The sequence below is a fragment of the Hibiscus syriacus genome, unplaced genomic scaffold (assembly GCF_006381635.1).
Source record: "Hibiscus syriacus cultivar Baekdansim isolate YM2019G1 unplaced genomic scaffold, ASM638163v2 tig00117005_pilon, whole genome shotgun sequence".
NCBI lineage: Eukaryota > Viridiplantae > Streptophyta > Magnoliopsida > Malvales > Malvaceae > Hibiscus > Hibiscus syriacus.
Window position 1 is genome coordinate 1,799,832 of NW_024063519.1, and position 27,681 is coordinate 1,827,512.

General features: G+C 34.9%; 4 protein-coding genes across 4 annotated transcripts; 2 read left to right on the forward strand and 2 right to left on the reverse strand.

Annotated features, from left to right (window-relative positions):
- The first annotated feature begins 219 nt into the window (after positions 1-219).
- LOC120195027 (transcription factor bHLH96-like) lies at positions 220-1,905 on the forward strand. The gene is made up of 3 exons (XM_039197168.1): positions 220-1,010; positions 1,295-1,696; positions 1,805-1,905. The coding sequence occupies exons 1-3, from the start codon at positions 489-491 to the stop codon at positions 1,898-1,900; spliced, it is 1,020 nt and encodes a 339-aa protein (XP_039053099.1). The 5' UTR covers positions 220-488; the 3' UTR covers positions 1,901-1,905.
- Positions 1,906-7,023: 5,118 nt separating this feature from the next.
- On the reverse strand, positions 7,024-8,239 carry LOC120194950 (RING-H2 finger protein ATL54-like). Its single transcript, XM_039197105.1, has one exon. The coding sequence runs from the start codon at positions 8,198-8,200 to the stop codon at positions 7,115-7,117; it is 1,086 nt and encodes a 361-aa protein (XP_039053036.1). The 5' UTR covers positions 8,201-8,239; the 3' UTR covers positions 7,024-7,114.
- A 1,914-nt stretch (positions 8,240-10,153) lies between these two features.
- Positions 10,154-10,693, reverse strand: LOC120195048. The gene has a single exon (XM_039197178.1). The coding sequence runs from the start codon at positions 10,691-10,693 to the stop codon at positions 10,154-10,156; it is 540 nt and encodes a 179-aa protein (XP_039053109.1).
- Positions 10,694-12,900: 2,207 nt separating this feature from the next.
- LOC120194905 lies at positions 12,901-13,993 on the forward strand. The gene is made up of 3 exons (XM_039197078.1): positions 12,901-13,005; positions 13,098-13,300; positions 13,831-13,993. The coding sequence occupies exons 1-3, from the start codon at positions 12,948-12,950 to the stop codon at positions 13,936-13,938; spliced, it is 369 nt and encodes a 122-aa protein (XP_039053009.1). The 5' UTR covers positions 12,901-12,947; the 3' UTR covers positions 13,939-13,993.
- The last annotated feature ends 13,688 nt before the right edge of the window (positions 13,994-27,681 follow it).

The window sequence follows — 27,681 nt, forward strand, 5'->3', positions numbered from 1 at the left end:
GAAGGAAGAAAATTAAAGGATTTTCATTTTCCATTATCAACATTGGCCTCTCTCCAACTGCCATAGAGAATCTGTCTCTGGTCCAGCAACTTGTGTGCAATGCAATCTCACGTGTAGCATGCTGTAGCTTTTGTAGTTTTTTTTTTAAGGATTCAACATCTTTAAAAAGTTGATAAACTTCCTTTCATGGGGGAAGAGAAGATAAAAGGGGGACCTCGTTTGGTCTTTTGGATGTGTTGTGCTTTGGCCTCTTCTTTCTTTCTCTCATTTTGGCTTGCTTTCTACTAGGGAACACTTCTCTTTCCCTCTCTCAGATTTCAGCTCTTGTAATCACAAAAATATTCCCTTTTAGTCTCTTCATTGATCCATTGTCTTTCCTTTTAGAAAAAAAAGAGAGACTAGACAACAGCGTCCCTTTGTGTGTGAGAGACAAGGAAACAAAAAACAGATTATTGCAAGTGTGATAAGGATCTGGGTTCTTGCAGACCATGGCATTAGAAACAGTGGTTTACCCTCCAGATCCATTTACCTATGGTTTCAAGGATCAGTTTCCCGGAGGAGGGGCTTGGGATTATGATTTTTGCTTCCAAGAAGAAGATGGAGCTCTTACTGCGATTCTTGAAAGCAATTTAGAACAACAAGAGAATCATCATCATCTCCAAGCAAATTGGGACTCCTCGTCTACTTCAGTCATGCAACAACATGTAAATGAACTATGGGATCCTTACTCTTCTTCATCCGAAGCTTGCACTGCCGATCAGCCTCTCCCCGCCCTTGAAGCTGATGGTTTCCAAGCTCCGACGACGGAACCTCAACCAGCTTACAGTGCAACAACAACGGCGACCAATGGTACTAGACGAAAACGTCGTCGCACCAGGAGCAGCAAGAACAAAGACGAGCTGGAGAACCAGAGAATGACTCATATCGCTGTTGAACGCAATCGCCGGAAACAAATGAATGAGTACCTGGCTGCAATTAGAGCTTTGATGCCACCTTCTTATGTTCAAAGGGTCAGATTTATCTCTCTCCCACTTTTTGTTTGATAATTTCAATTAATAAAAGAGTATTAACCTTTAAAACAAGTTCACATAACCCTAATAAACCACCTCGCTTATTAACTTAATATAACCATTTTTGTTTATGACCCGTAAAAGGCACTAGCTGAAGAAGTTAAGAAATTCCTGACTTTCATGAATCATGGAAACCATTTAGATTTGCAGAATAGGTCAGCTACTTATCTTTCTTTATCAGTCAACAAAAAATAGTAACTAATATATTCATTAGCCATTTTCAGGGTGATCAAGCTTCCATAATTGGCGGGGCGATTAATTTCGTGAAGGAATTAGAGCAGCTCTTGCAGACCATGGAGGCTCATAAGAGGACCACTCAAGAGCCAGAACACAACGGCAACCTTTCACCCTTCGCCGAGTTTTTCACCTTTCCACAATTCTCAACTCGTTCAAATTCACAGTGCAACAATTCACCGTCGTCCATGGCCGCCGCCGCTTCTGTCGAAAGCGTGGCGGATATCGAAGTGACCATGGTGGAGACACATGCCAACCTCAAGATACTCTCGAAGAAACGACCCAGACAACTCCTGAAACTGGTTGCCGGGTTGCAAAGCCTAAGCCTCACCATCCTCCACCTCAATGTCTCGACCGTCGATGAAACGGCCTTGTATTCAATTAGCGTCAAGGTAATAAGAACAAAACCAACCCATCATTTAACAAAAAAAAAAGCTCTCCAATTTCATCACCATCTTAAATTATAATTGTTTTTTTCTTTTTATTGTTAATCTGCATAGGTTGAGGAAGGGTGCCATCTGAACACTGTGGATGAAATTGCCGCTGCAGTTAATCAAATGCTGCGAAGAATCCAAGAAGAAGCGGCTTTTAGATGAGAGAACCGAGACGTTTAAAAGCCCAAGTTTTTTTTCTCGTCCTGCTGTAACTGATGAGGAAGGGACTCCATTGTTGTTTGTTATCTAATTTCTAGCAAGCATGCAACTTTAAATATATTCCTCCATGTATTTTGGATACATACAGAGTCGTGAGTACAATATTCTCCCTAATGTAATTCGGCCCGCAAATGGAGGCATGGATAAATGAAATTATATGTCTTATTATTTTAGTAAAGAAAAACGAGTTCGCCATAGAATTGTGCCCCATCAGCTACAGAAAGAGAAATAGACATAATCCTGTTACTTCGCGTCTCATAAAAATAAAAGGATCATATAATGAAGACACTTGAGACGCCCATATCTTCCGGCGGGCTTCTTTTGACAAGATTAACTTATTTTGTATAGCCAAAAGCTGGGATATATTACCTGTACCCCTTCATGTATTGGCTTCGTGCAAATTGCACCGAAAAATTACTATCTTTTAGTACTGAAATGATGAAAATACTGTTACAGTGTAACCCATTCCCCTGCTCCTTCCTGGAAATAACAGAAAGAATAAATGCTTTCCCTTTTCTCCCAATAGTATATATATATATATATATATATATGCTGTTTCCTTGGCAATCACAATGCTTTTCCATTTTTATACGAAACCTCTACTCCCTTTTGTTCACTTTCGTTCCCCCCCCCCCCGGTAATACTTGTTTACTATCCATATTTGAATTCATGATTGCTTGTTCCAATAATTTCATCTTTAAATCTTTACGTATATATATATATGATTTATCAATGCGCTCATAACTCAATAGTGTTGGCATTCTAAATCTAAACTAAAGCTTTACAAACTTTTAAAATATGAGTAGGTGCCTCAAACTGTTTTTGATGATTACCTTCCGCCACTATATTATAATATTCTGGAGTATTGTCTCCTTTGTGATTAAATTGTGTAAAACAAGTAAAGGAGATCACTTTTTGCAGCCCATAGAATGTTGCCTTCTCTTTTATGTTTCTTCTATTTTTGGGATAAGGACTGAACAACACTAATTTAATATTGGATGTGGCCATGATCTGGAAACCATACGCCTAAAGTACCACAAATGCAATGGACGGAATGTTGAAATAAACATGAATGATATGAAAGGGGAAAGGCCAAAGTGATATATTGCTCATCTTAATTTGAAAAATCATTAATCAGGAAGATTCATCAGATTTTTGTCGTCACTTTAGGGAAAATAAAGGGCAGCTAACCTAGGTGTAGCATTAAAAGACCTTCATAAACAGCCAAGTTTATAACTATCATTTGATTGATGGTAAAGTTTTCAGATGGCCCATGAGAGCCCTGCAAATCACATTAATTAGATGCATGTCAAACATAGATAGGAATCCGGCATATTCCCCATTATTTTTGAATCAGTAATACATACAGCTATAAATTAGCACTAAATAATTGTTGGATTTATTTCCTACGTTAGATCACAGTTTGTGACTTTCTTCATTATTATTAATGATTGTGATAGTATTAATTGAAAGGTAAAAAGGATGAAAGAGGAAGATTCAAGGAAAAGAGGGTTGTCAAAAACCTTTAGAGTGACAGGAGATTCTTATATCACCTATATCCAAGGATAGAGTTCCAGGAAAGATCGAAGAAGTTTCTTTAAAGAAATGATTGCAACTCGAAATTAATCATTGCGACTTTGAATATGCAATAATAACACCATCATGATGGAGGCGAGTACTATATATTCCTCCCATCTTTTGTCATTTCCAGGCTTGTCATCATTAATAAACGAGGATAGCTACTGAAAATGCTACCAATATCATCATCATAAGTATCGAAACTATTTGACCAACTTTTTAGCTTCAGCAGTAAAAGCATTACGATGCCACCATTGTCCAGCGTCTTGTTCTTGGGACTCATGCTAATTTATTTTTTAAATATTATCAATGACGACTGTTGGATTTTGAACAAATCAATGATTAAAAGGAAACGGAATTTTAAAGAAATCATCCCGTATCGAATATAAGGATAGTGTTTGACTCCCTACTTTTTGGTAATCCAACCAAAAGAACAAAGGGAGTTTGACTGCACCGGTGTGGCACCGATTGATCGGTTGGCCTCGTGAGTATAAGAGTATATACACTAGCCATTTGAAAAATAAATATGTTTCAACTGGTGTTTTTTTGTTTTTCTTGAGAAATACGTACAAACGATTATGTTGAACTGGAAAAAGATATGAGGAGATCTTTGAGATTTTAGTTTTAAATTATAAGTGTGTGTGTTCGGGGGAGTTGAAACAAACAATAATCCAAGGCAATGCACGGTTGTCAGTAAGTAGATATCATTATAAATTGCATAATTTGGGCAACAGACACCGCTGAAACGTTGAAGTCAAACCCAAAGACGATGACAACTCCATGAATCTATATCTGCAAACAAAGGATCTTGCTAGGATCCACAATTTTTTTCTTTTTTTCAGTATGGATCCAAGTGTTTGTCTTTTGTGTTGAACTTATTAGGTTTTCTCTCCCCGTTGGCATTGCTTAATTTTGATTCATGGTCCAGATCTGAAGGGAAATGATGGTGTAAAAGTAGAAGATGCTCCGCAATTACTCTTTGGGCCAAGAGATGTATGTAAAATACAATCGCAAGCCTTAACTACAGTCGGCTATGTTGTAGAATTTCAGTCGGATGTGCAAAATCTGCTCATTACCTTGTCTATTTCAATTTTATTTGGTTAATTAAAATATTATTATTTATGTACCTTTAAACATATTTTGAGATTAAAAAAAGAAAATTAAAGTAAAATTAAGTGTGACATGACATGTTATCACGTTTACCAAATTTTTTAATAGAGTTAATAGACGGGAGTAAATACGATAATTGGTTTAAATTTTAAAGAGTAAAACGTCTAAAAAAATATTTTAATAGACAACTCGGTATAAAATGTGTAATTTATAGGGTAATAGTATTTTTTTTGTTTGAATCGTAAGTCATACGGAAGGTTGCGCCTAGATAGACTTACAATATGGGGGACCAAATTTATCACCTAGAAGAGACTGAACTCCAATGGGAGGGTCCATGAGAACTGTTGTAGAAGAAATCAAGGGGTCCGAGAGCATCGCTAATTTATTAACTGACCAATTATCATCATGTGAAATCCATCGAAAGTCAATCATCCATCCTCGATGGCAGAAATTGTCAATGGCTCGAACTAAAGAAAGTGATGGTGTTCTAGCATCTTTGTCGCAAAACAATTGTATGTCCTAGGAATAGTCCGACTAAACCTATAAGATTTTAAATCCATTCGACCATGCAAGACATAAACCGTTATGAATTGTCCATAATTCGGATTGTAAGACATCAATGATTCTCAATTCAGTTCCCGTTATAGTCACGGATAAGAGCACTAACTGAGGCAATACACGATTCATTAGAAACCGCACCATCAGCATTGATACAAAACTCCCCATGCTCAGGAGGTTACCATTGGATCCATCCCAAAAGCGTAACGCTTAGTCAACGCAACAATGCATCGATCATCGAAGGATCTGATGAAAAACGGTTGTTGAAGACTTGACCATTGCAATTATTCCGTATTTTCCAAAGAGCGCTGTAAATATTAAATTCCACGGGAGTTTCCTGGTGGGGTGAAGTAGGTTGGAGTTCAAATTGGGACATTTAAGCTGCCACGACTCGTTCAAGTAAGATAGACACAAAGGAGGAGCAATAAGCTAAATCACTGTACAAATGATATTATTTTTACAATTAATATGTATATATTTAATTATGACTATAATTAATCATAAAATATAAATGGACAAATTAATAAATCTTAAAAATCAAAAATCATATATTACAAGAATTAAATCATAAAAAATAATTACATAAAAAACAAATACGTGTAAATTTAAATTTAATAAAATTCGAATATGAACAATCAAAGTCTGAAGACCTCTTTGTCAATAGAACCAAAGACTCATTAGCTTATAATATAAAAAAATTTAAAATATATTATATACAAATCATTTTTTTTATTTTGTTTAGCCGGCGGTGACACCGATTTTGATGTTTGTTGTCGACGTCGTCTTTTTTTTCTCTTTGTTTCTTTCATAGTTTTTTAATAAGAATAATTTTATCTTTGCAACACGTTTATCTCTACCTTTGTGACACGTTTTTCGCTTTCTTTCTCGGTTATTTGATCGTTTCCTTTATTTTATGTTTTTTCAGGATTGGATTTGATGACGTCATGACTGATCAAGAGACCCCTTATTTATAATCTCGTCGATCTTCCCTGTTATGGACCCTTGGATTGAATTTGGATACGCTGTTTTCTGTTCGTTGATAGCTTTTCACGATGCTCAGTTCTAATTTGTGGTTCTCTGTGATCTTTCAATAATTTAATCTCTTTTTTTTTGTTAGTTTTTAACTTTTTCCATGGATACTCCTTATATGATCTAAATTGATTAGTTTTAATGTTATAAGAAAATGTCCAAATTATATATTTAATTTGGGATGATAGTTATAAACCTTGTTATAAATTTGAATATTTTTATTTTTTAACAAAAACCAGTGGCTTCTATTAAAAAAAATGCTATTTCGTAATTGTTATTGTCCCGCTACCGAGCGACCGGAATCAGATAAATTTAACATGGTTGGGTTACAACATTCTCTGGCTCAAAGAACCGGGCATAAGGCTGAGAGGCCTTTCGATCAGTTTGGGTATCAATTCATGTATGGTTGAAGAAGCCACCGTTCAGATTTGTCAATCGTAGTTATAGGTATATAAGCTCAGATTATCATCTTCGGAGTAAAGAACATGTAGATTAGGTTTTGAGGAAAACCCAAGCCACCTAAATTTGCCCAAGCTTTTTGAGTGTTTTTGGCAGCCTATACCAACCCCATAGATTATAATCTCTTCTTAATTTGAAAAACTAGAGTAATAAAAATATTGCTGGACTAGAGTATTGATTTTACATACAATGAACATCGATGATTGAACTATTCACATCCATCTTAACATCGAAAGTGTTCTCGCACTGACATGAATTTTTTTTTCTTTTGAAACACAATTTTGTCTTCATAATTCATCTCTTACGTCGCAGCTTAGCAATTAGCATCATAAGGCTTCAGCTTCCATGCATACAATTTCTCTGTTTTCAACAAATATCGCACTCTCTAATCCCAAAACTATATCTAAAAAAGTACAAAATGCTTTACATCGTAAGAATTGAGTTCATGCTCCGGTAACGTTTGGATGAGGATAGAAAACTTCCCCCACATGAGAATGATCTTTTCATCGGAACAGGGCTTAAATGAAGATGCTGAGAAATGGAAGAATTTGCCGATACCTTGTCTTTGGTTGCACCGATGCTCGAATCCGGGTTTTCCACATCCCCCTGAAAGCCCAAAAACAAACTTGCAGCTGACGAAGAAGAATCCATGCAAGTGCACCTTTTGATTTGTGTTATCTCTTCAGCCTCAACATGACTTCTTTCAATGCAATCACCGACTACCAAAGCGCCATTTTCTTCGTAATGGATACCTTCCTTTGAAACCCTTTGGTCATTAGCCTCTGTCAAATCTCTTTCAGCCCCGTTTTCATCAGCTTCAATCCCTATATTCTCAGAATTTTCTATCTGGTTATCAACAATCACATCCGCATCCGCAAGATTTTGATCCACCGGAGTTGCAGAGCTACACAGCGCATCAAAGACGATATGTGCTCGGCACAAGGGACAATTAACGTGAGCCCTCAGCCAAGTATCAATACACGAAATGTGAAAAGCATGGTTGCATTTAGGCAACAACCTCACCGTCTCATCTTCTTCGAACTCATTCAAGCACACTGAACACTCCGTACCTTCGATCAATCCCTCATCCTTCTTGTGCTTACAAACAGTGATCGAATTTATGATCGATTGGTGCAAACCGACGGTGGTGATGAACCAAATAGGATGATCGACTTGATTCTCATCGATGAACTCTTCATCGGAAGCATTATGTTGAGTTCGCGATTGCATGTTATTCCTCCAGCTGCACCAACCAAAACATGATTTCACTATAACGACGTAGTAGCCAACGAGAAGGATGACACTGGCGAGTATGGAAACAAATATGATCAAATAAGGTGAGATGTAATGGTTTTCGACCAAGAAGGAAGGAGGTGGCGGCGGCGGCGGTAGGTAATAATAGTCGGGGTAAGGGTAGCAGTTGTAAGGGCATGCAGGGTCACAGAAATCAGGGCAGTCTACGGTATCGTTTGTTTCAGTTACGGCCGGAAAAAGTCTTCTGCTTTTCATTGCTATATGAAGAGATAATTGAAGGAAGAGATGAAACAAATGAACCTCTAAACTTCAATTTCTTTTTGTTTGGATTTGAAGAGAAGAAATGAAGAAAATCAGATAGCACGTCTCTTTCAAGGTTTAGTAAGATTTATATGTATGGAATATGTTTATAACATCTAAAAACCGCATATCCAAGTGTAACTGAAATTCATCAATTGGATAAATCAGACTAGAAGCATAAAACTTGTTAAAATAAAAGTAGTTGAACTAAATTGTAAAAGATCAAAGAGTATATGGACTGAAAGAAGAATTAAACCTTAGTTTACCATGTTAGTAAACATCGAGATTAGGACATTTTATCGTGATGGACAAAATCTTCCCCAATATTACCCATTGTTGGTAGCATTTCCAAATCATGATGGTAATATTATATTTTAGATTAAGTGGATTTTAAGAACTTTTTAACTACACCTCCGGCGAGGTTGCCCTAAGGTCATAGTTAGGGGATACCGTGTATTTGTCGAGTGCGATGGACTTCATATCTGCTAACATTTTTTTTATTTCTTAATCTTATGTTTTGTTCTTAATTAACCTCAAGTCTAATGACAAACATGTAACTATGTAAGACCTGAAAAGGGATAAACTACAATTCAGTCCTTCAGCTTGGTACCTTTCACAATTTAATCTGTATATTAAGCTAAATAAAAAAAATTAAATTAGAAGAAATTGTGAAGCTGAAGATTATATACTGCTTTAATCTAGTTGAGAAACGATTTCGACTTGGCCCGAAAATAGGAAATTGTTTCAGCCTAATTGTATAAGAATGAAGTGTTAAAACCCATTTTGATTAGATGAGATGTTTCTTGAACGTGCTTTGTTATGAAGGATTTTCTAATCAAACAAGTCCGGTGACTGAAACTACTTTTCTTCATGGATAATGATAAAATATTTTCATGATGAAATTAGAGGCATGGTATGAAACAATCGAATCAAATGAAGTTTTGATTTCTACTTTATGAATCTTGAATTTTTTTTTTTGAATAATCAAATTTATTTATCCAAAGAAAGCAGTTAACTGCTACAAAAAAACGCAGTTACAACCAGCTATGTAAGTCCCCAGTCAACACAAAGTTGCCTATTTACATTATCCACTCTATTCATTCTATGCCTATACAATTTAATCCTAACTATCCCTTTTATGATATTTACAATTGAATCCGTCGAACGCGACAAATCTCTAAAGATAAGATGATTCCGCTTCTCCCATGTAAAATAGACGAATCCAGTCCATGCTAATTTGAGAACATGAATCAGCAAGGACTTGCCTTTCCAGTTATTAATCATCCAACCAAGTTGGTTCTCCCAGCTAAGTCCTTGTAATTGTAGCCCACAAGCACGCAAGAGAGAATCCCAAATAGCTCTTGAATAACTGTAGTCTCAAAACAGATGATTCCTAGATTCAAACCCACTCATACACAACCTACAACCAGGATCTGCCACCATTCCAAACCGAATTAACCTGTACTTGGTGGACAACCTGTCGAGGATAGCCATCCACGTGATCAAGGAAAACTTTGGAACATGAGAAGGAAACCAAATTAAGCGATGCCAATCAACCTTTTCCCCTCTGTCCCGAATCCTTTCCCATATCCACCCGTCTTTAACCTGTGACCTACTTACAGGGGCAGCAAAAAAGAACACTAGCCTCCTCTCGCATCTTAATCAGTTTTTTGAGAATCCAACTGAAGTGAGGTTTATTATCAACACTCAGTAATTCTCATGCTTGAAGCAATAAGCTTTGATCCATGCGATCCACAAAGAGCCCTCATCAGCTAAGATGCTCTTAGCAAGCATAAGACTCCATGTCTTATTCCAACTAATCAAACTTCGAAGTCCTAAGCCCCCCTTCGATTTTAGGGAACAGATTTGAGTCCAACTGACTCTGGCACCTCTAGCCGAGGAATCATTTCATTTCCAAAAGAAGCGCATGCACAACCGTTCAATATCCTGAAGCATACCCTTTGGCAGTATAAGTTGTATGCTCCAGTAATTAAAGATGCTAAACAATACTACTTTAATAAGCTGCAGCCTGCCCCCAAAGCTTAGTCTCTTACTCGACCACTTCCTCAGTTTGTCCCTAATTTTCTCCATAAGGGCATAACAATATGTCTTTAAGAGCTTGCGAGTTACTAAGGGAACCCCCAAATATCTGACAGGGAGCTGACCGATTCGAAACCCCGTGGCCCTCTTAATCTGCTCCAAAACTCCATCATTAACCCCACAAGCATACATATCCGTCTTTGAAGCATTGAGCATTAAACCAGACAACTCATAAAATTTATTCAAAACACTAACAACCCCCAACACTGAATCCAAAGATCCATAACAGAACAACAACAAATCATCAGCAAAGCATAAATGGGTGAGGGAAATCCTTTTACATCTAGGGTGATATTTGAAAATACCACACCTAGCTGCAACATCCAATAATCTAGAAAGTACATTCATGACCAGTACAAATAGATAAGGAGACAAAGGGTCTCCTTGCCTAACAAATAGTGAAATAAAAATTAAACAATAATTACAATTTATATCAAATAGTGAAATAAATTGAAAAAAAAATATTTTAAAGAATGAGGGTGACAACGAACTAAGACAAAAATGTAATTTTCTTAAAACAACTTAAAATAAAATATTCGATTTTGTAAATTTTAGATTCTATAACTTCATCTCTTTGAATGTTATTTGTTTTATTTATCATTTAGAGTTTCGGGGTTTGAAGTTTAAAGGTTGGTGTAATCAATATTTAGGTTTTACAGCTTTGGCATGCAAGGTTTAGAGTTAAATAGAGAGGGTTGCAGAGGTTAAATCTTACATAACTCGTATATTAAACCATTTCCCAAATAAGATTATGATTTTATTAAATTTTATTTTGATACAAGTTGGATAAATTCTTAGATATAGATTAATTTATATTATAAATATATTTCTATAAAATAAATATAATTAATTTTAATTATATTTTTTATTAATATAAGGGTGATTACTAATTTACAAGTGATAATATTTGTTATAAAGATTCAACTATTTGACAATAAACGTTTAAATACTATGCAATCATTGGTGTTCGATCTCAGAATCTCTAGGAATAATAAACATCCCTTTAACTATCGAAGTAGCTCGATTCGTGTTATCCCAATTTAAATTGGATATTATTTTTCCATTATAAAATATTATCTTACCGCTGTAGTTAACTATTGGATTCCTTTAGAAAAGTCACATGTTTGAATATCTTCATTAATAAAACATATTTATCTTATTTATAATATATATATATATATATGTGAAATTAGCTGTCGTTAACAGATCAAATTAAAACTATTTCTTAACGATAATGATTGTAATATAAATTTTCAATTTCAAAGAGAAAAGTATAAATATCTTAAAAGTCCAGTGACTATAGGTGCAGTTTAATTTTGGCAAAAAACATAGGAGGTACTTGCACTTTATAAAAAACCAACATGGCATCGTATTATTTTTTTCTTTCAAGTGGTCTTTCAACTCAGAAAATAAACTTAATGTGACATTTTGACCAATATTTTTCGTCTTTGATTATTATTATGCTAATGTGGTAGTTCACGGTGTTGTCGTGACAACGATTCACGATGGTTAATAATGTGACTAATGATATGATAAATTGACTAAATTGATAACTTAAACATGATGGATTGTCACATCAACATCATAGACCGACACATAAATATCGCGAAATGCCACATCAATACTGTAACGATCAACGATGAAAAATTTTAACCAAAAGATCACGTTGAGTTTATTTTTCTGAATTGAATGACTATATTGAGAGAAAAAATAATACGATACCATGATTTTTTATAAAGTGTCTTTTTTTTACTTTAATTTTTAACTGCCGTCGTCTATGTCTCATGTTAAAGTTCAAACGCCGAAGTTTTTTCACTTATTTATTTAGTTTTTGCCCTAATAAATTACTATGACTAAAAGAAGACGAAACCGTAAAAATAGTCAACTTAAATAGTGCTTATAAAAACCAAACACACACGATTTAAAACATGATATGTGAAGCATACGATGAAATTCAAAGAGGATTATCATATTATATTTCTTCCTAATCCAGGCTGCAGCCATGTCGTCTATAATATAAAAACACGTGATTTCCACGCTTCTTACACTGCCATTCCGCTCTCTAATATATAATTGATTAATTTCCTTAAAGAAACCCTGCAAGTTCGTCAACCTCGTTCCCAAGTTTCTTTTTTTTCTTTTTCAGAGTGAATTTTACTCATATTTTTCTTCTCTAAAGCCCTTTCGCAGACATTAAGGAAGCTGTACTCCCCAAAGTTATGTGGATTAGTTCAGGATTTAACCTTCAATGCAAGGTTCCCATGGCCATAGAATCCTGCAAATCTCGGTCTTCCATTCTTTGTTGTTTCAGTCATTTCTTGTTGATATCAAAGCACAAGGGGAAACACCAGGTTCTAAGAAACTTCAAGTTTAATCTCTAGGAAGAGGTCTTATATTGCGAAGTACTGTTAGAAATAGGAACATGGTGTGCTGCAACACTAGTGTTGAACCAGGACCTATAGTCCCTTCTGCTCCTGCCTCCTGGTTAGTCTCATATTAGTCATATATGTTTTACAAATTAAGAGGGGAAAAGAGATCTTCTTCAATGAGGTTTACTCACATTCATTTCTAAGTTTTGCAGGAAACCTTTCTGGGGATTCTGATGAGTATAATCCTACCCATGTGGAGAGGCAACTGGCGACCATTATTAAAACTCAAACGTCAGCACTGCCTCTCAATATCCTCATAATTTTTATATATACATGTATTACTTTTCAGTCTAATTTTAGGTATGTTGTTGTATATTTGTCTGTAGAGGAAGCTGAAACTGTAATAGACACGGCGGAAGCCGTGGCGGATATAGTAGAAAATTTGGCGGAGCAAGTGGAGAAAGTTGCGGATGAGGTTGGCGATCTTTTACCTGAAGGCAAACTCAAGGATGCGCTTGAAATTGTTGAAGATTTGGCTGATGAAACAGCTGATGGTGCACGCATAGCCGGAGACTTCATTGACAAAGTCTTCTTTATTGCTACGCAATTAACCTAATTCCTTGTGTTTTTAATTCTTTATTAACAGTAGCACAACCATCTTACTTTAGTGGTTAAATGAATTGTTATTATTATTAAAGATCAAGGTTCGAGCACCAGTGATTACACCAGGATGATTGAACTTTTATTGTCAAATAGTTGAAAGTATTTAGAATAAATACTAATTTATAATAACTTTAATTTAATAAAAAAAATCTTTATTAGCAGTACGTTAAGAAAGTTGATATTAAGAAGTGCAACAGCTAATCCCGACATTAAGTGTTTGAAATTAAGATCATACGGTATAACACTACATCAAATGTTACAAAAAGACTGACATATATCAGTATTTAATTTATTTTTCTGAAGATATCACTCCGCACTTGATTCTTTTAATCACGTAATCCAAATAATTTAAATAGCATCTATAATCAGAACCAATACTCAATTGGGATGTTAATCTCGAATTTCTTGCGATTTTTTTCTATTTGAGGCTACTAACAAATAAAGATGATGCAGGTAGAAGACACGGTAGACCAAGTGGAAGAAACGGTGGAATCTTTAATGAAACCAAACAGTGGTGATGAAACCAAAGAGAAAAATGAAACGGCTGAGGGCTATGCTTAGGCAAAACATGTTCTCGTTCATCCACTGCAATAATTAATTAGGATGAATACAGAGCACTTCATTGGATCTTGTATTATTATTTTAATAATGGATTTAAGGAATCGGAATTACAATGTATTAAAATATAGAGAGAAAATTAGAGACAGTAGCCATCAAATATTCATACAAAAATAAAATATTAAATTTAAAAAGAAAAACAAAAACAAAACCTTCCATTGATAACGACTACCAACATCAAAAGAACCCAACAACCTTCATAAAATTTCTTGCTTCTGTCGAATGAGACGTTTTACGAAGTAATAAAGGAGTGGTGAGCGAACCAAACAATTTAGTAGGCTGTTTCGCTACACAATTTTGATTATATCGATAAACAACTTTTTACCAAAGAGTGAATCATCTGACTATATGTGACCATCGACAAATCAATTATAAAATAAATGTCGTGATAGTTTTTGTGCGAGCACCAAAAATGACCGCAAAGGTATGCGAAAAACGTATAAAAAACCATAAGGATCATGCCACAAGAACAGAGAAAATGTGAGCCACAAGAATAGAGAAAATACATACCACAAGAATAGAGAAAAACATGTTATAAGGATAGAGATTTTTATTCAAAATTAGAAAAACTTAAGGAAAAATAACAAAAGACATAATATAAGAAAACAAAAGAACTAATAATTACTAACTGACAACAACCAACATTAAGATTGGTGATGTCACATGATAAACAAAAATAAAAGAGAAAGAATAAGACAACATAGAATTATTAAAAGAAAATTAGGTTAAAAAAAGAGAGAAAGATGGCTAAGATTTTCTCTTTCGTTAATTTTTAAATATGAATCTTGTATTACTAGAATAGATGAGTGTAGTAATTATATATAAAGTTTGGTAATTAGTTGTATAATATTCTATATAAAAGTTAATTTTATGTGATTTTAAACTTGAAGTTGTAATTTTATTTAATTTTGATAAATTATTAAAATTATTGTTGACAAGATTAAGAATTATTACAAAGTATTTTTATTTTATATAATTATTGAATAAAAAATAAATCTATTACTTAATAATACAATAATATTAATGCATTTATATATAAACTTTTTATTTGTTCACTTATAATAATTTATTTATTTTCCTAAAATCTAATATGAAGTAATAAATTTAAAATATAATTAGTTTCTGAAGATATTATTTTCTCGATCATCAAAAATTATTTTGAGACGATACTTTAAATGTGCATCACGATATTTCTTTCTTTTAAATCTGATAAAATATTATTCGTTCTCATAATTTTAAATGATTTGTTATAGATAAATAAAAAATTAAAAGTAAAGTTAATAAGTAAATTATTGATACCTAACTTTACTATCATTAATATATAGAAAACTAATAATATAAGCTAAAACCCCTCAAAATCACAACTTTTCCCATTAGTCAAATTGGGTTAGTTATTAATTTGACATAATTGTATCTATCTTTTCTTTATTGTAGAAAAATGTTCAAATCTCTTATTTAAAATTAAGGACATGTCCATAGATTTAGGGAGTTGATTGTATTTTGTTGGCAAAATGGCAGTGTAAGTGAGATTTTTTAATCTTAATATTTTAATTTGGGGATTATTTCCTTATATAGGATGAATTGAATAATATCAATCTAAAGACATGAGATGTTTCACAAATCTTCAAGTTAAATATGAAGACTCCACGACTGCATGGCGTCTTCAGAAAAATAAAGAAGATTTCACGACTACATGGTATCTTCAGACAAATTGAGAAGACCCCAAAAGTATTCGACGTCTTCAAACTAATAAGAATCTTAATTCAAAAAATATACGGTGAATGAATTATATAGGGAAATATTTTTTCCAACAACTCTATATACAAATCTATATAGGCGAAGAAGCCGTGTTTTGTCGCACGTTGGTCCGACACTCAGTATTGCAAATTCTATTCATATTTTCCAAATTGAGAATCCAAGTTCAGCCTAATGCCACTCTAATTTTTATTAAATATAAAATATAGACTAGTGATATTTAATTTAACATTTTGTATATTTTTATTTTAATTAAGTTTTATAATATGAGTGTAGACACGTCATTTCGTCCTAACTATGCATCACTAGAGCTAGGTATACGGGCTACCCGCCCGTTTAGCATGCGGGTTTGACGGTGCGGGCTTAAACGGAGCGGTTTAAAAAGCCCACATTCATAAACGGTTTTGAATTCTAAGGCCCGCGGCCAGTCCATTTAACCCGCGGGCTAAACGGGCTTACCCGTGGCCCGTTTAAAAAATGCATGGCATGAAAGTTACCTTGAACAGATAGATCCGAAGATCTAGTCTCAGATGTTCTCGAAACACCCTTTTGTGAATAGATAGAACCGTATAAACAAGCCAACTATCACCACCAATGCCACGACTCCCGCAACACCTCCTAATATTGCTGCTAAATTCCTTGACATTTGGTATTGGAACTACTTCAGATATGGTTGAAATTATTGTACATTGAACCTAATATAAATAAGATGAGACGATCGGATAAATCTTTATCCAGAATCAACTTAACAAATGCATTCAAAATTCAAAAAACAAAAGCATTGTGCATAAAATGAAATGGCAAGCATACCATCCATTAAAATAGAATCTATATATATATGTAGATAAAGCAAGCAAGCTAGCAGACGGATAACAAATTGACAATCTTAAAAGTGAAAGATGCTTTGCAATCATAAAAGAATGTAACACCGTCAAAATAATAAATAATATTTAAATTTTATTTTAAATAGTCGGAAATAATTATAAAATAACATTTTTTTAATTTTTTAATCATTAATATATATAACAATATAATTAATTAAACTCAAATTAAAAAAATAATATTCACTTATATCACCAAATTGAAAAACAAATAAAACAATAATCACATTATATTTTTATAAAACACAATTATTCAAGGCTATAATATGAAGGCATAAAAGTGTATGCAAGCAGAAATTCAAATATAAAAATTCAACAAAGTCAAACATTATACAAATCTAATAAGAAAGTTGTCAAGTGGTCATAATAATTGTATTTTATGGATACTTTAGAAAAAGACTAAAACATAATATGAAAATATAAAATAAAATAATTACAGTATAAGAGTAAATTTTATAAGACTAAAATACTATATAAATCTTTTAATTTTATTTTTTAAAATGAAGAATAATTTGATACATTGTGAATAAAAAAAATCAAACATCGGTAGAATTATGACAAACACCCTAATAAATTTAAGAACTACAATGGTTATAAGTAACATCATATTTATAGGTAATTTATTTTCTTTTTCTATAAAATTCTTTAAGTTTATTTTCTTTAAAATTTTATAAATTTTAAATTAAGCGGGCTATTGTGGGCTATCCGCGATTATACCCATTAAACCCGCGGGTTTAACGATCCGGGCTAAAAAGCCCGTAATTTAAACGAGCTTTAATTTTTTAGGCCCGAAGCCTGTACGGACCGCGGGTTAAACGGGTAGCCGCTGGCTTTAGCCCATATACCCAGCTCTATGCATCACATATAATGTATATTTGTCTTATATATTTATATATACATTATACTAATATATTTTTTTGTTGATTACAGGTCTAAAGACTAAATGCAAACAACTCGAGCTTCCATCTTTTCTCACAAACACCGCGCCGCAACAACCCACCATCGATCTTCACGGCTACACGCCTCAATCCCAAACCGTCTGGCGAAGGGATCTCGCGAGCATCACTAACGAACCACAACATCGGTGTTTTACAAGTATTTAAACACCTAAAAATAGGCTTTGTAAAACATTATAAAATCACACACAAAACACGAAATGGGGGGAACAAAAAAACACCGACCAAAGAACCCAGATCCATTCGTGTTAGCCTGGTAAAAGAAAAAGGGTGGGCTCCCTTTTAACTTCTGTTTGGATTTTAAATATGTAGTGCATTTCTTAACGCATGGGTCATTCTACATTAAGCCATTCTAGTTTTGAATGATGTTATTTTGGTCCTATTTCTGCCACCACTCTCACTTTGTCCCACACCATCACTTGGCTCTCATTGTTTTATTATTATGAAAAGATGGGCAATTTAAACTTCAACGTCAAAGCATAAATTTGTGCTATAAACTTCTGTTTGGATTTTAAATATGTAGTGCATTTCTTAACGCATGGGTCATTTCTACATTAAGCCATTCTAGTTTTGAATGATGTTATTTTGGTCTATTTCTGCCACCACTCTCACTTTGTCCCACACCATCACTTGGCTCATCATTATTTTTACTATATGAAAAGATGGGCAATTTAAACTTCACGGCAAAGCATAAATTTGTGCTATAAAGCATCAACAAATATTGGCTCAATTTACAAAAGCCCACGATGACACTAATTCAAGTTCCATGTTCTCTTCAATGTGTTACAAATATGCCTACGCAACGTTTAATGTACCACCCTATATTTATCTGGCTGGTGATCTAATCTGCTGGCACCAAGGAACCAGGAACTATTAATAATACTTGTAGACACTAATTTTTCAGTTTACTTTTATTTTTATTTTATTTTTATTTATTATTATACATTATTATTATTTATTATTTAAATAATATTACATGGCCCAAAACCTGGAGCCCAATTATAAATAAACCCAACCTAGTTTACAAACAGACCGGAACCCAACCCGACCAGGCCCAGCAGAACGCTTCTAGGGTTTCCATCATCTCAGCCAACGCCAACGATTTCCACGTTGGATCTGGCAAGATCCAACGGTCCAAAGCTCTCCAACAAGAAACCCTAGGGTTATGATACCCTAAGGACACGCGGCGGCGGCGGCGCTCGTTGCCAACGATCTATGCCAGGTGACTCCAAACCAGCTGTGACGCCTCGACGAAGCCTCCAGAATCTCTCGCCGACCATCCATGATAATTGTTATATGGTGAGTCACCACATAGTTCGGTGACTCACCGAGAAAACCCCTCTAAGACCGGTCCATAACGTGCACCATGGTGGCTATAAAAGCCACCACCACCTGCAAAATAAAAAAAGAGGACACGGACAGCAAGGAGAGAACAGAACAGAAGAGGAGAGAAACACAAAACCAAGAGAGGAGAAACAGACAGCAACAAGAAGCAAGCAAGGACGAACACATACAAAAAAAACCAACAACCAACCGAGAACAAAACTGAGAAGAAGACTTACCATCGTCAGGAAGCCAAAACGTCATCGGAAAACTTGACACATCAAAGGTAAAATTTTAGATCTACGTTGATCTAAGGGTTTTCGGGGAAAAAGGTTCCGAATTGGCTTTAGGGAGAAAAGGGCTTCGATTTGGTATAGTTGAGTGAACTCCGGCCACGTGGTGGAGGTTAGTGGTGGTTCATGGCGGTCGGCCGGTGACCACGTTCATCCAGGGGGAGGAAACTAGAGAGAAGGGAGAGGGTTCTCTCCTTAGAGAGAGAACCAAGAGAAAATGAAGGAATGGCCTAAGGGCCGGTTTTAAACGGGTTATTATACCCCTCCCCGAATGACGTCGTTTGGGGAGGGGTGTGTTGTAATTTTATGCGTGGAATAACCATGCCCGTAGCCATCGAAGTTTGTAACTCTACATTTTAGTCACTGGAAATCGAATTCTAAACTTTATTTGGTCTCGTAAGTTTATTTTATTATAATTTAGTCATTTCCGTATAATACGGGAATGCCTCGGAGTCGCCAACTGTAGTCCTGACGTATGTATAGATCTACAATACAATCACGAATCGTCCGGATATAATAGTGGGATCCTCTCGTTTCCAAGTCTTCCAGATCGTATCGCGGGGAACGTTATCATAAGCCTTCTCAAGGTCAATGAACGCCATGTGAAATCTCTAGACTTTTTCCTATATTTCTCCATAAGTCGTCGAAGTAGATGAATCACCTCCGTGTTAGACCTGCCTGGCATAAAGCCAAAGTGGTTTTCCAAAACCCTAGTAACTTGTCTCAACCTAGCCTCTATCACCCTTTCCCATAGCTTCATGGTATGGCTGAGTAGTTTAATACCTCTGTAGTTACCACAACGTTGGATCTCCTTTATTCTTATAGATTGGTATCACCGTGGACTCTCTCCCACTCCTCTGGCATCTTGGCATCTCTAAAATATATTAAAGATATTGGTCAACCACTTAACTCCCTCTTCTCCTAGGGCCAACCACACAGTGATAGGAATTTGATCAGGACCGACAGCTTTGTCCCTTCCCATCTTTCTAAGAGCCATTTTGACTTCCTCAAACCCAATCCTACTTGTAGGGCAGTCATTGGCCGATGTATGATGGCCGGATGACCCATCAACGGTACTTAAATTTCAACCAATCAGAGGTAAGTAATTTGATTCGGTTTTGTTTTAAATTTAAATTTAAAATTAAATTTTCGCTATAAAGACAACCGACAAATTAATTGGTACCGAAAGGACAGTTCAAGGGTGCTAATCCTTCCTTGACTGTAACCAACTCCCGAACCCAACACGTTTCTGGTAAAAACGCAGATCAGGTAAGATGGTGTCCGACCCACCTAAATTCGTTTTAAAATGGTTGGGGGCGACTCTAACACTCATTTTTTAAGTCGAAGCCTAATTCTGGGCCCAACCGAAAAACAGTTCTGACAGCTTGGCGACTCCGCTGGGGACAGGTAAGTGAGTTAGGCCGAAATTTATTTTTTGTTGTCTTTTTATGTGAAAATATTAAATTTAAATTTATTTATTCGATTCTAATTATTTACCTTTGATTATTTTCCAAATAAATAGTTGTGGTGACATTTTTTTTCAATGATTTCAGATTTTTGAAAAGTTTCTATCTCTAGCTCTATACCCGAGCTTCGAACCCTATTTAAGTGAGGATGAAAACGACACCTTCGTGAGAATTTATTCTCCGTACAGGCCTAGCAAGTAGCATTCGGGATTCATATACCTTATGTGTTCGTGTGAATTTATTCACCGTGCAGGCATAAGGGAATGTATCCTCTCGAGTTTAACTTAGTCCACACAAGTCTGTGATGGGTTTAGGACTAAGGGTCTGGCAAGCCCAAGGGGGCGCCAGCAAGGAGAACTCGGATACCTTTTTTAGAACCTAAACCGAGAAACTACAGGGAATTAGAGCCTACCCCAAAACCTCATTTCAAACCCTAGGCTATTTTGAGATCATTTCATGCTTATTTCTGTTCAAATCATGTGAACTATAAATTTATGCGGTTAGGACTGGTTCAAATTTTACATGTGGGGTAGATATTATGTGTGGTAGAATTTTTTATTTTCATTATTATTCTTTTTTCTATTATCCTTATCTTACTAACCTTTTTTCCTTTAATTTTTATTTTCTTTTACTTTATTTTCTTATCATTTACATCATTTAAAAGATGTGTTGATCCACCAAAAATGTGTTCTTTAAATATAAATAATTTGCATTAATGGACAAAGGGGTTGTAATACAAGAGGTGAAAAATGCTGGGGTCCGGCTATGGTCAGAAAAGACTCAGAAAGAAAATGATGACAATCTACAAGGAAACTATGTGTCACATTCGATCAAGAAGACGTGGTACCTACAATCAAGTACATCAAAAGTTAACTTTTCAAAAATGGGTTGACAAATGTGGCAGGGGCAAGATGAGTAAAAGGTTACTGACCGCGAGAGTCCATTCAAAAACAACAAGAACAAGATGGCAAAACGATAGCTAAATTGGAAGCCAATTGTCGACAAATTCAAGAAATAATCAAATGAACTTCAGATAATCCCTTTGATGGAGGATTTCAATGACATTTCCGTTAGAGAACAGGTTCAGCAAAGGATGAAAGCCAGAGATGCAGTCATTCGATACTTCTGAGAACAAGTACAAAAAACAGCTCATCACTTGCACGGTTTAGCCAGAGAAGCCGGAGCTGTTCGGCAGGGTATTTGACCGGTGACATACTAAGGAAGAAGAATAGTCAACCTGTTTCGGGTCCAGAGGATTTAGTCCGGATGTACCTTTAAATATGTTTATTGTCTCTTAAAAGATAAAACACTTTTGTCCCAATAAAGATTATTTATAATAACAGACATGTTTTCAAATCAATGCCTCGAACATTTCATGCATTTTTGCATTTTGCATCTACGTTTCATTTTTAAGTATTTTCGTAAACTTGAAATTTCTTCATGGAGGATTTGATGAAGTGTTCTTAACCACATGACGCCACATAGAAGCAAGATTCTAATAATTAAAAAAATTGAAACTAGTACAGTGGGAGCTTGATCAGCTGATTATAGAATTAAGCCTGCCAAGATGATCTGAGAAAAGAGTCCCCATATCCTAAAGGCTACGATGTTGAAACTGTGTGCAGTTACCACATAGGAAGCTCCGGACATTCATCTGATAACTATAAGGCATCGAAGCGCAAGATCCAAAACCTGATAGATTCAGGGGCATGGACAATCAAAAAATGGGGCATGGCATCTACCATTTGCATTGAGAGCATTGTCTTGTTTGAACACACTTTTAATCTTTCATTTTTGCTTAATCTTTTAAACGATTGAATTTATGCTACCTTCTAAGGTGGAATAATTGAACGAATTTTAATCTTTAGTTATTCGAATATTAAATGAATTAAATATTCTTTTAATTCTTCAAGAATTATAGATTTTTGACATATGACAAGATCAGACCTCTCTTATCCTGTCTAAAACCCTGAAATAAAATACTATGATTCTTTACCCAAAATAACTCATGGTCATTACAAAAAGACCAGATTTTGACATTACCACCCTTTGAAACTTTTGAACATTGCTTTTATCTTTTAGATACACAAATAGTCATACTCATACCTTTCTTTGAGTCAACAAAGTCACACCATTGTCTTTTTATACTCAAAATTGACATTTTTATACCATTAAAACCTAAGGCATTGAGTTTTTCATTTGAACATGAGCATTCTTTTAAGACACAACTTGGGGCATCTCGAGGGAGCCTGCACATTGAGACATGTTGGGAGCAAGAAACGGAAAAAATAATTCATTCGAAATAATTCTATCATGCATTAATTACATTGTTTTCATGTGAATAAAATTTATCCTAAAAATCTATCCCCCTGGGGATACCTTTTCCATGAAGACTTCCATGTATGAAATGATGAACGACTTTCTTTCTTTATCCCTTCACAACAGGAGAAAATATATATCCCTTGTGTCCCCTTTGGGGCCTATAGAATTTTTCTTCTGATTTAACCCTAACCAAGGATCACCCACCACACTAGGGGGCAAGGCGGAAGAAATCAGCTCACTTGAGTGAAGACATCAATCCAAAGGAGATTACCAAATGCCAAGTGTGAAGATCCAATCATAACAAATTTCGTCTCCCTTGAGACAGTTTCTTTTGGAACTAAGTTTTGTCTCTCTTGAGACAGTTTCTCTTGAAACAAATTTTGTCTCTCTTGAGACAGTTTCTCTTGAAACAAAATTTTGCCTCTCTTGAGATAGTTTCTCTTGAAACACAAAAAAAAAACTTTGAAAATGTTTCTCTTAAAACACCAAACCTTCGAGTTCGGCTACGCTCAGCTCCAAGGCACATCATTTACAGCATAGTTTAAGTCGAGAAGGGTTATCTTCCAACTGAAGACCTTCGAGTTCGATTACACTCAGCTCAGAGGCAAATCAAATTTACAACATAGCTCAAGGCAAGAATGACTATCTGTCAACAAAATTGTCGAGTTTGATTCCATTCAACTCGATGACACATCAATCACACTACTGTCCGGTTGCAGTCAAGATTTTCAAGTCGAGAAGAAGACCTGGGCTAGCAATGTCTTAGTAACAAGAAACTATTTTCCGACAGCATAGCTTAACTCGAGAAAAGCTATCTGTCGATGAAGACCTTTCGAGTTCAATTTCATTCAGCTCGAAGGTCTATCAACCACATGGTGGAGTCAATGAACTACTTTCCAGTCAAATTTTTAACCAATATCTTTAAACCGAGAAGAAGACCGAAGTTGACTAAAAAAATGCAACGACAAGCCACGTTCCAATTCAAATTTCGAACTACGGCTTCAATTCCGTATCATTTTAAGATGGATTCGACTTCACGACGGAAGAGCCATCCATAACTCAAATCGACAGAGAGTTATTCTTAATTGAGATATCAGAGTCAATTTTTAACTCCACCGAACGAAATTTTATGTCCTTTTGTCTTTGTCCTATTTTTCGTTCCATGAAAAAGGATCGAAAAAAGATAAAGAGGGGCAACTGTAGACACGTCATTCCGTCCTAACTATGAATCACATATATTGTTTATTTGTCTTATACATTTATAATATATACATTATACTAATATAGTTTTTGTTTGGTTACAGGCCCAAAGACCAAATGCAAACAACCCGAGCTTCCATCATTTCTCACAAACACCGTGCCGCAACAACCCACCACCGATCTTCACGGCTACGTGCCTCAATCCCGAACCGTCTGGTGCAGGGATCTCGCGATCATCACCAACGAACCATAACAACAGTATTTTACAAGAATTTAAACACCTAAAAATAGGCTTTGTAAAACACTATAAAATCACACACAATAACACAAAATGGGGGGGAACAAAAACACCGACCAAAGAACCTAGATCCATTCGAAGGAAAAATACAGAAGCAATTCAGGGGAGCAAACCGAAGCAAAAAACCGGAGAGATATTTGAGGGAAAAAATACGAAAAAGAGGTGGAACCAAAATCAGAGGAAGGAGCAACGATTTGACAAAACCAAGGTCGAATCCGAATTCCTAGCGTCGATATGAACCTTCCCTTGAAGTTTGGTGTTGAAAGGCCACCGGAGACTGGCGACAAGCGGTTATCCCTTCCCGGCAAGAGGGTGGCAAAGCTTTCTCTCATTCTCGTATTAACCTGGTAAAAGACAAAGGGTGGGCTCCCTTTTAACTTCTGTTTGGATTTTAAATATGTAGTCAATTTCTTAACACATGGGTCATTTCTACATTAAGCCATTCTAGTTTTGAATGATGTTATTTTGGTCCTATTTCTGCCACCACTCTCACTTTTCCTCACACCATCACATGACTCTCATCATTATTTTACTATTATGAAAAGATGGGCAATTTAAACTTCAACGGCAAAGCATAAATTTGTGCTATATAGAGCATCAACACATATTGGCTCAATTTACAAAAGCCCACGATGACACTAATTCAAGTTCCATGTTCTCTTCAATGTGTTACAAATATGCCTACGCAAAGTTTAATGTACCACCCTATATTTATCTGGCTGGTGATCTAATCTGCTGGCACCAAGGAACCAGGAACTATTAATAATACTTGTAGACACTAATTTTTCAGTTTGATTTTATTTTTATTTTTATTTTTATTTTTATTATTTATTATTATTATTATTATTTATTATTATTATTATTATTATTATTTAAATAAATATTACATGGCCCAAAACCCGGAGCCCAATTATAAATAAACCCAACCTAGTTTACAAACAGACTGGAACCCAACCCGACCAGGCCCAGCAGAACGCTTCTAGGGTTTTCATCATCTCAGCCAGCCGCCAACGATTTCCACCGTTGGATCTGGCAAGATCCAACGGTCCAAAGCTCTCCAACAAGAAACCCTAGGGTTATGATACCCTAAGGACCACGCGGCGGCGGCGCCGCTCGTTGCCAACGATCTACTGCCAGGTGACTCCAGAAACAGCTGTGACGCCTCGACGAAGCCTCCAGAATCTCTACACCGACCATCCATGATAACTGTTATATGGTGAGTCACCACATAGTTTGGTGACTCACCGAGAAACCCCTCTAAGACCGGTCCATAATGAGTACCATGGTGGCTATAAAAGCCACCACCACCTGCAAAATAAAAAAAGAGGACACGGACAGCAAATGAGAGAACATAACAGAAGAGGAGAGAAACACAAAACCAAGAGAGGAGAAACAGACAGCAATAAGAAGCAAGCAAGGACGAACACACATACAAAATAACCAACAACCAACCAAGAAACAAAACTGAGAAGAAGACTTACCATCGTCAGGAAGCCAAAACGTCATCGGAAAACTTGACACATCAAAGGTAAAATTTTAGATCTACGTTGATCTAAGGGTTTTCGAGGAAAAAGGTTCCCGAATTTGGCTTTAGGGAGAAAAGGGCTTCGATTTGGTATAGTTGAGTGAACTCCGGCTACCGCGGTGGAGGTTAGTGGTGGTTCATGGCGGTCGGTCGGTGACCACCGTTCATCTAGGGAGAGGAAACTAGAGAGAAGAGAGAGGGTTCTCTCCCTTAGAGAGAGGACCAAAGAGAAAAATGAAGGAATATGGCCTAAGGGCCGGTTTAAACGGGTATTTATACCCCTCCCCGAACGACGTCGTTTTGGGGAGGGGTGTGTTCGTAATTTTATGCGTGGAATAACCATGCCCGTAGCCATCGAAGTTTTGTAACTCTGCATTTTAGTCACTGGAAATCGAATTCTAAACTTTTAATTTGGTCTCGTAAGTTTATTTTATTATAATTTAGTCATTTCCAGTATAATTATATATTTAGGTTAAATGCCTTATTTAGTCCTTTATAAATTTTATAATTTATATTTTAACCCGAATTAATTAAATAATGTTGAATTACATTAGTAGCACTTAGATTTATTTATTTATTAGAGTTAGAGCCTTTAACTTTGATAAATTTTATTTTTATCACCGATTAATAATTAAGATTAATTACACTATTAGTAATTATATTTTAATATTTCGAGTAAGGGCTATACATTTTAATATTTTATATTTTAATCCTATTATTTTAATTTTATATGTTTTATTCACTATTTAATTGCAATTTATTTTGTACTATTATCATTTCAATTTCAATATGTTTAAATTATTACTTTAATTATTATTTTATTATTATATTAGTCATATAAATATATATTTATATATATTTATATATATTTGTTTAAATAAAAATATTTATTTGTTTTTAGTATCAAAGAAAATGACAGTCTTAAAGCAACTAGATGTCTTATTCTGATATTTTAAAAATAAATAAATATCTTACTTATAAAAATCAAAAAACACATTGTTTTATTTTATTAGAGAAATTTATTATTTTTAATATTTAAATATTAAGAAAGGGCAGTCTTAAAACAACTAGATGTCCATTTTCTAATATTTTTAAATAAATATTTTACTTTTATCAATTATATATATTAATATATATTTTTATTATTTTTTATTAATATTTAGTTATTTTTTTATATATTAAGAAAAGAGTTGTTTTAAAATACCTAGAAGCCATTTTCTGATATTTCTAAATAAATATCTTATTTAAAAATATAGATATTAATGTATTATATTAATAAATTTGAAATAACATGATTATGAATTAAATATATTTTTAAATTTTTAATAATAGAGGTAATTTATAATTAATGAGTACCAATTTTGGGCGTTGTGGGGGTGATAATCATTCCCCCAAACATTACCGACCACGAATCTCTTTTTATTATTAAAAAGAATAAATTTTTGATTAAAACACAGACTAGTTTATCTTTTAACTAATATTTTCTTAAAAACTATTTTAAAAGATAATTTTGAGGTATTCAACCTACCTGAATCAAAAGGCAGATGGTGACTCCCAAAATATTTTAAAAATCATTTATTCACATCACTTTTTCCGCAGAGTAAAATTTCGTGCTTGGGTGAAAATCGGTTACGACAATACTAATGTTATTTTTTTAATAGTGTAGA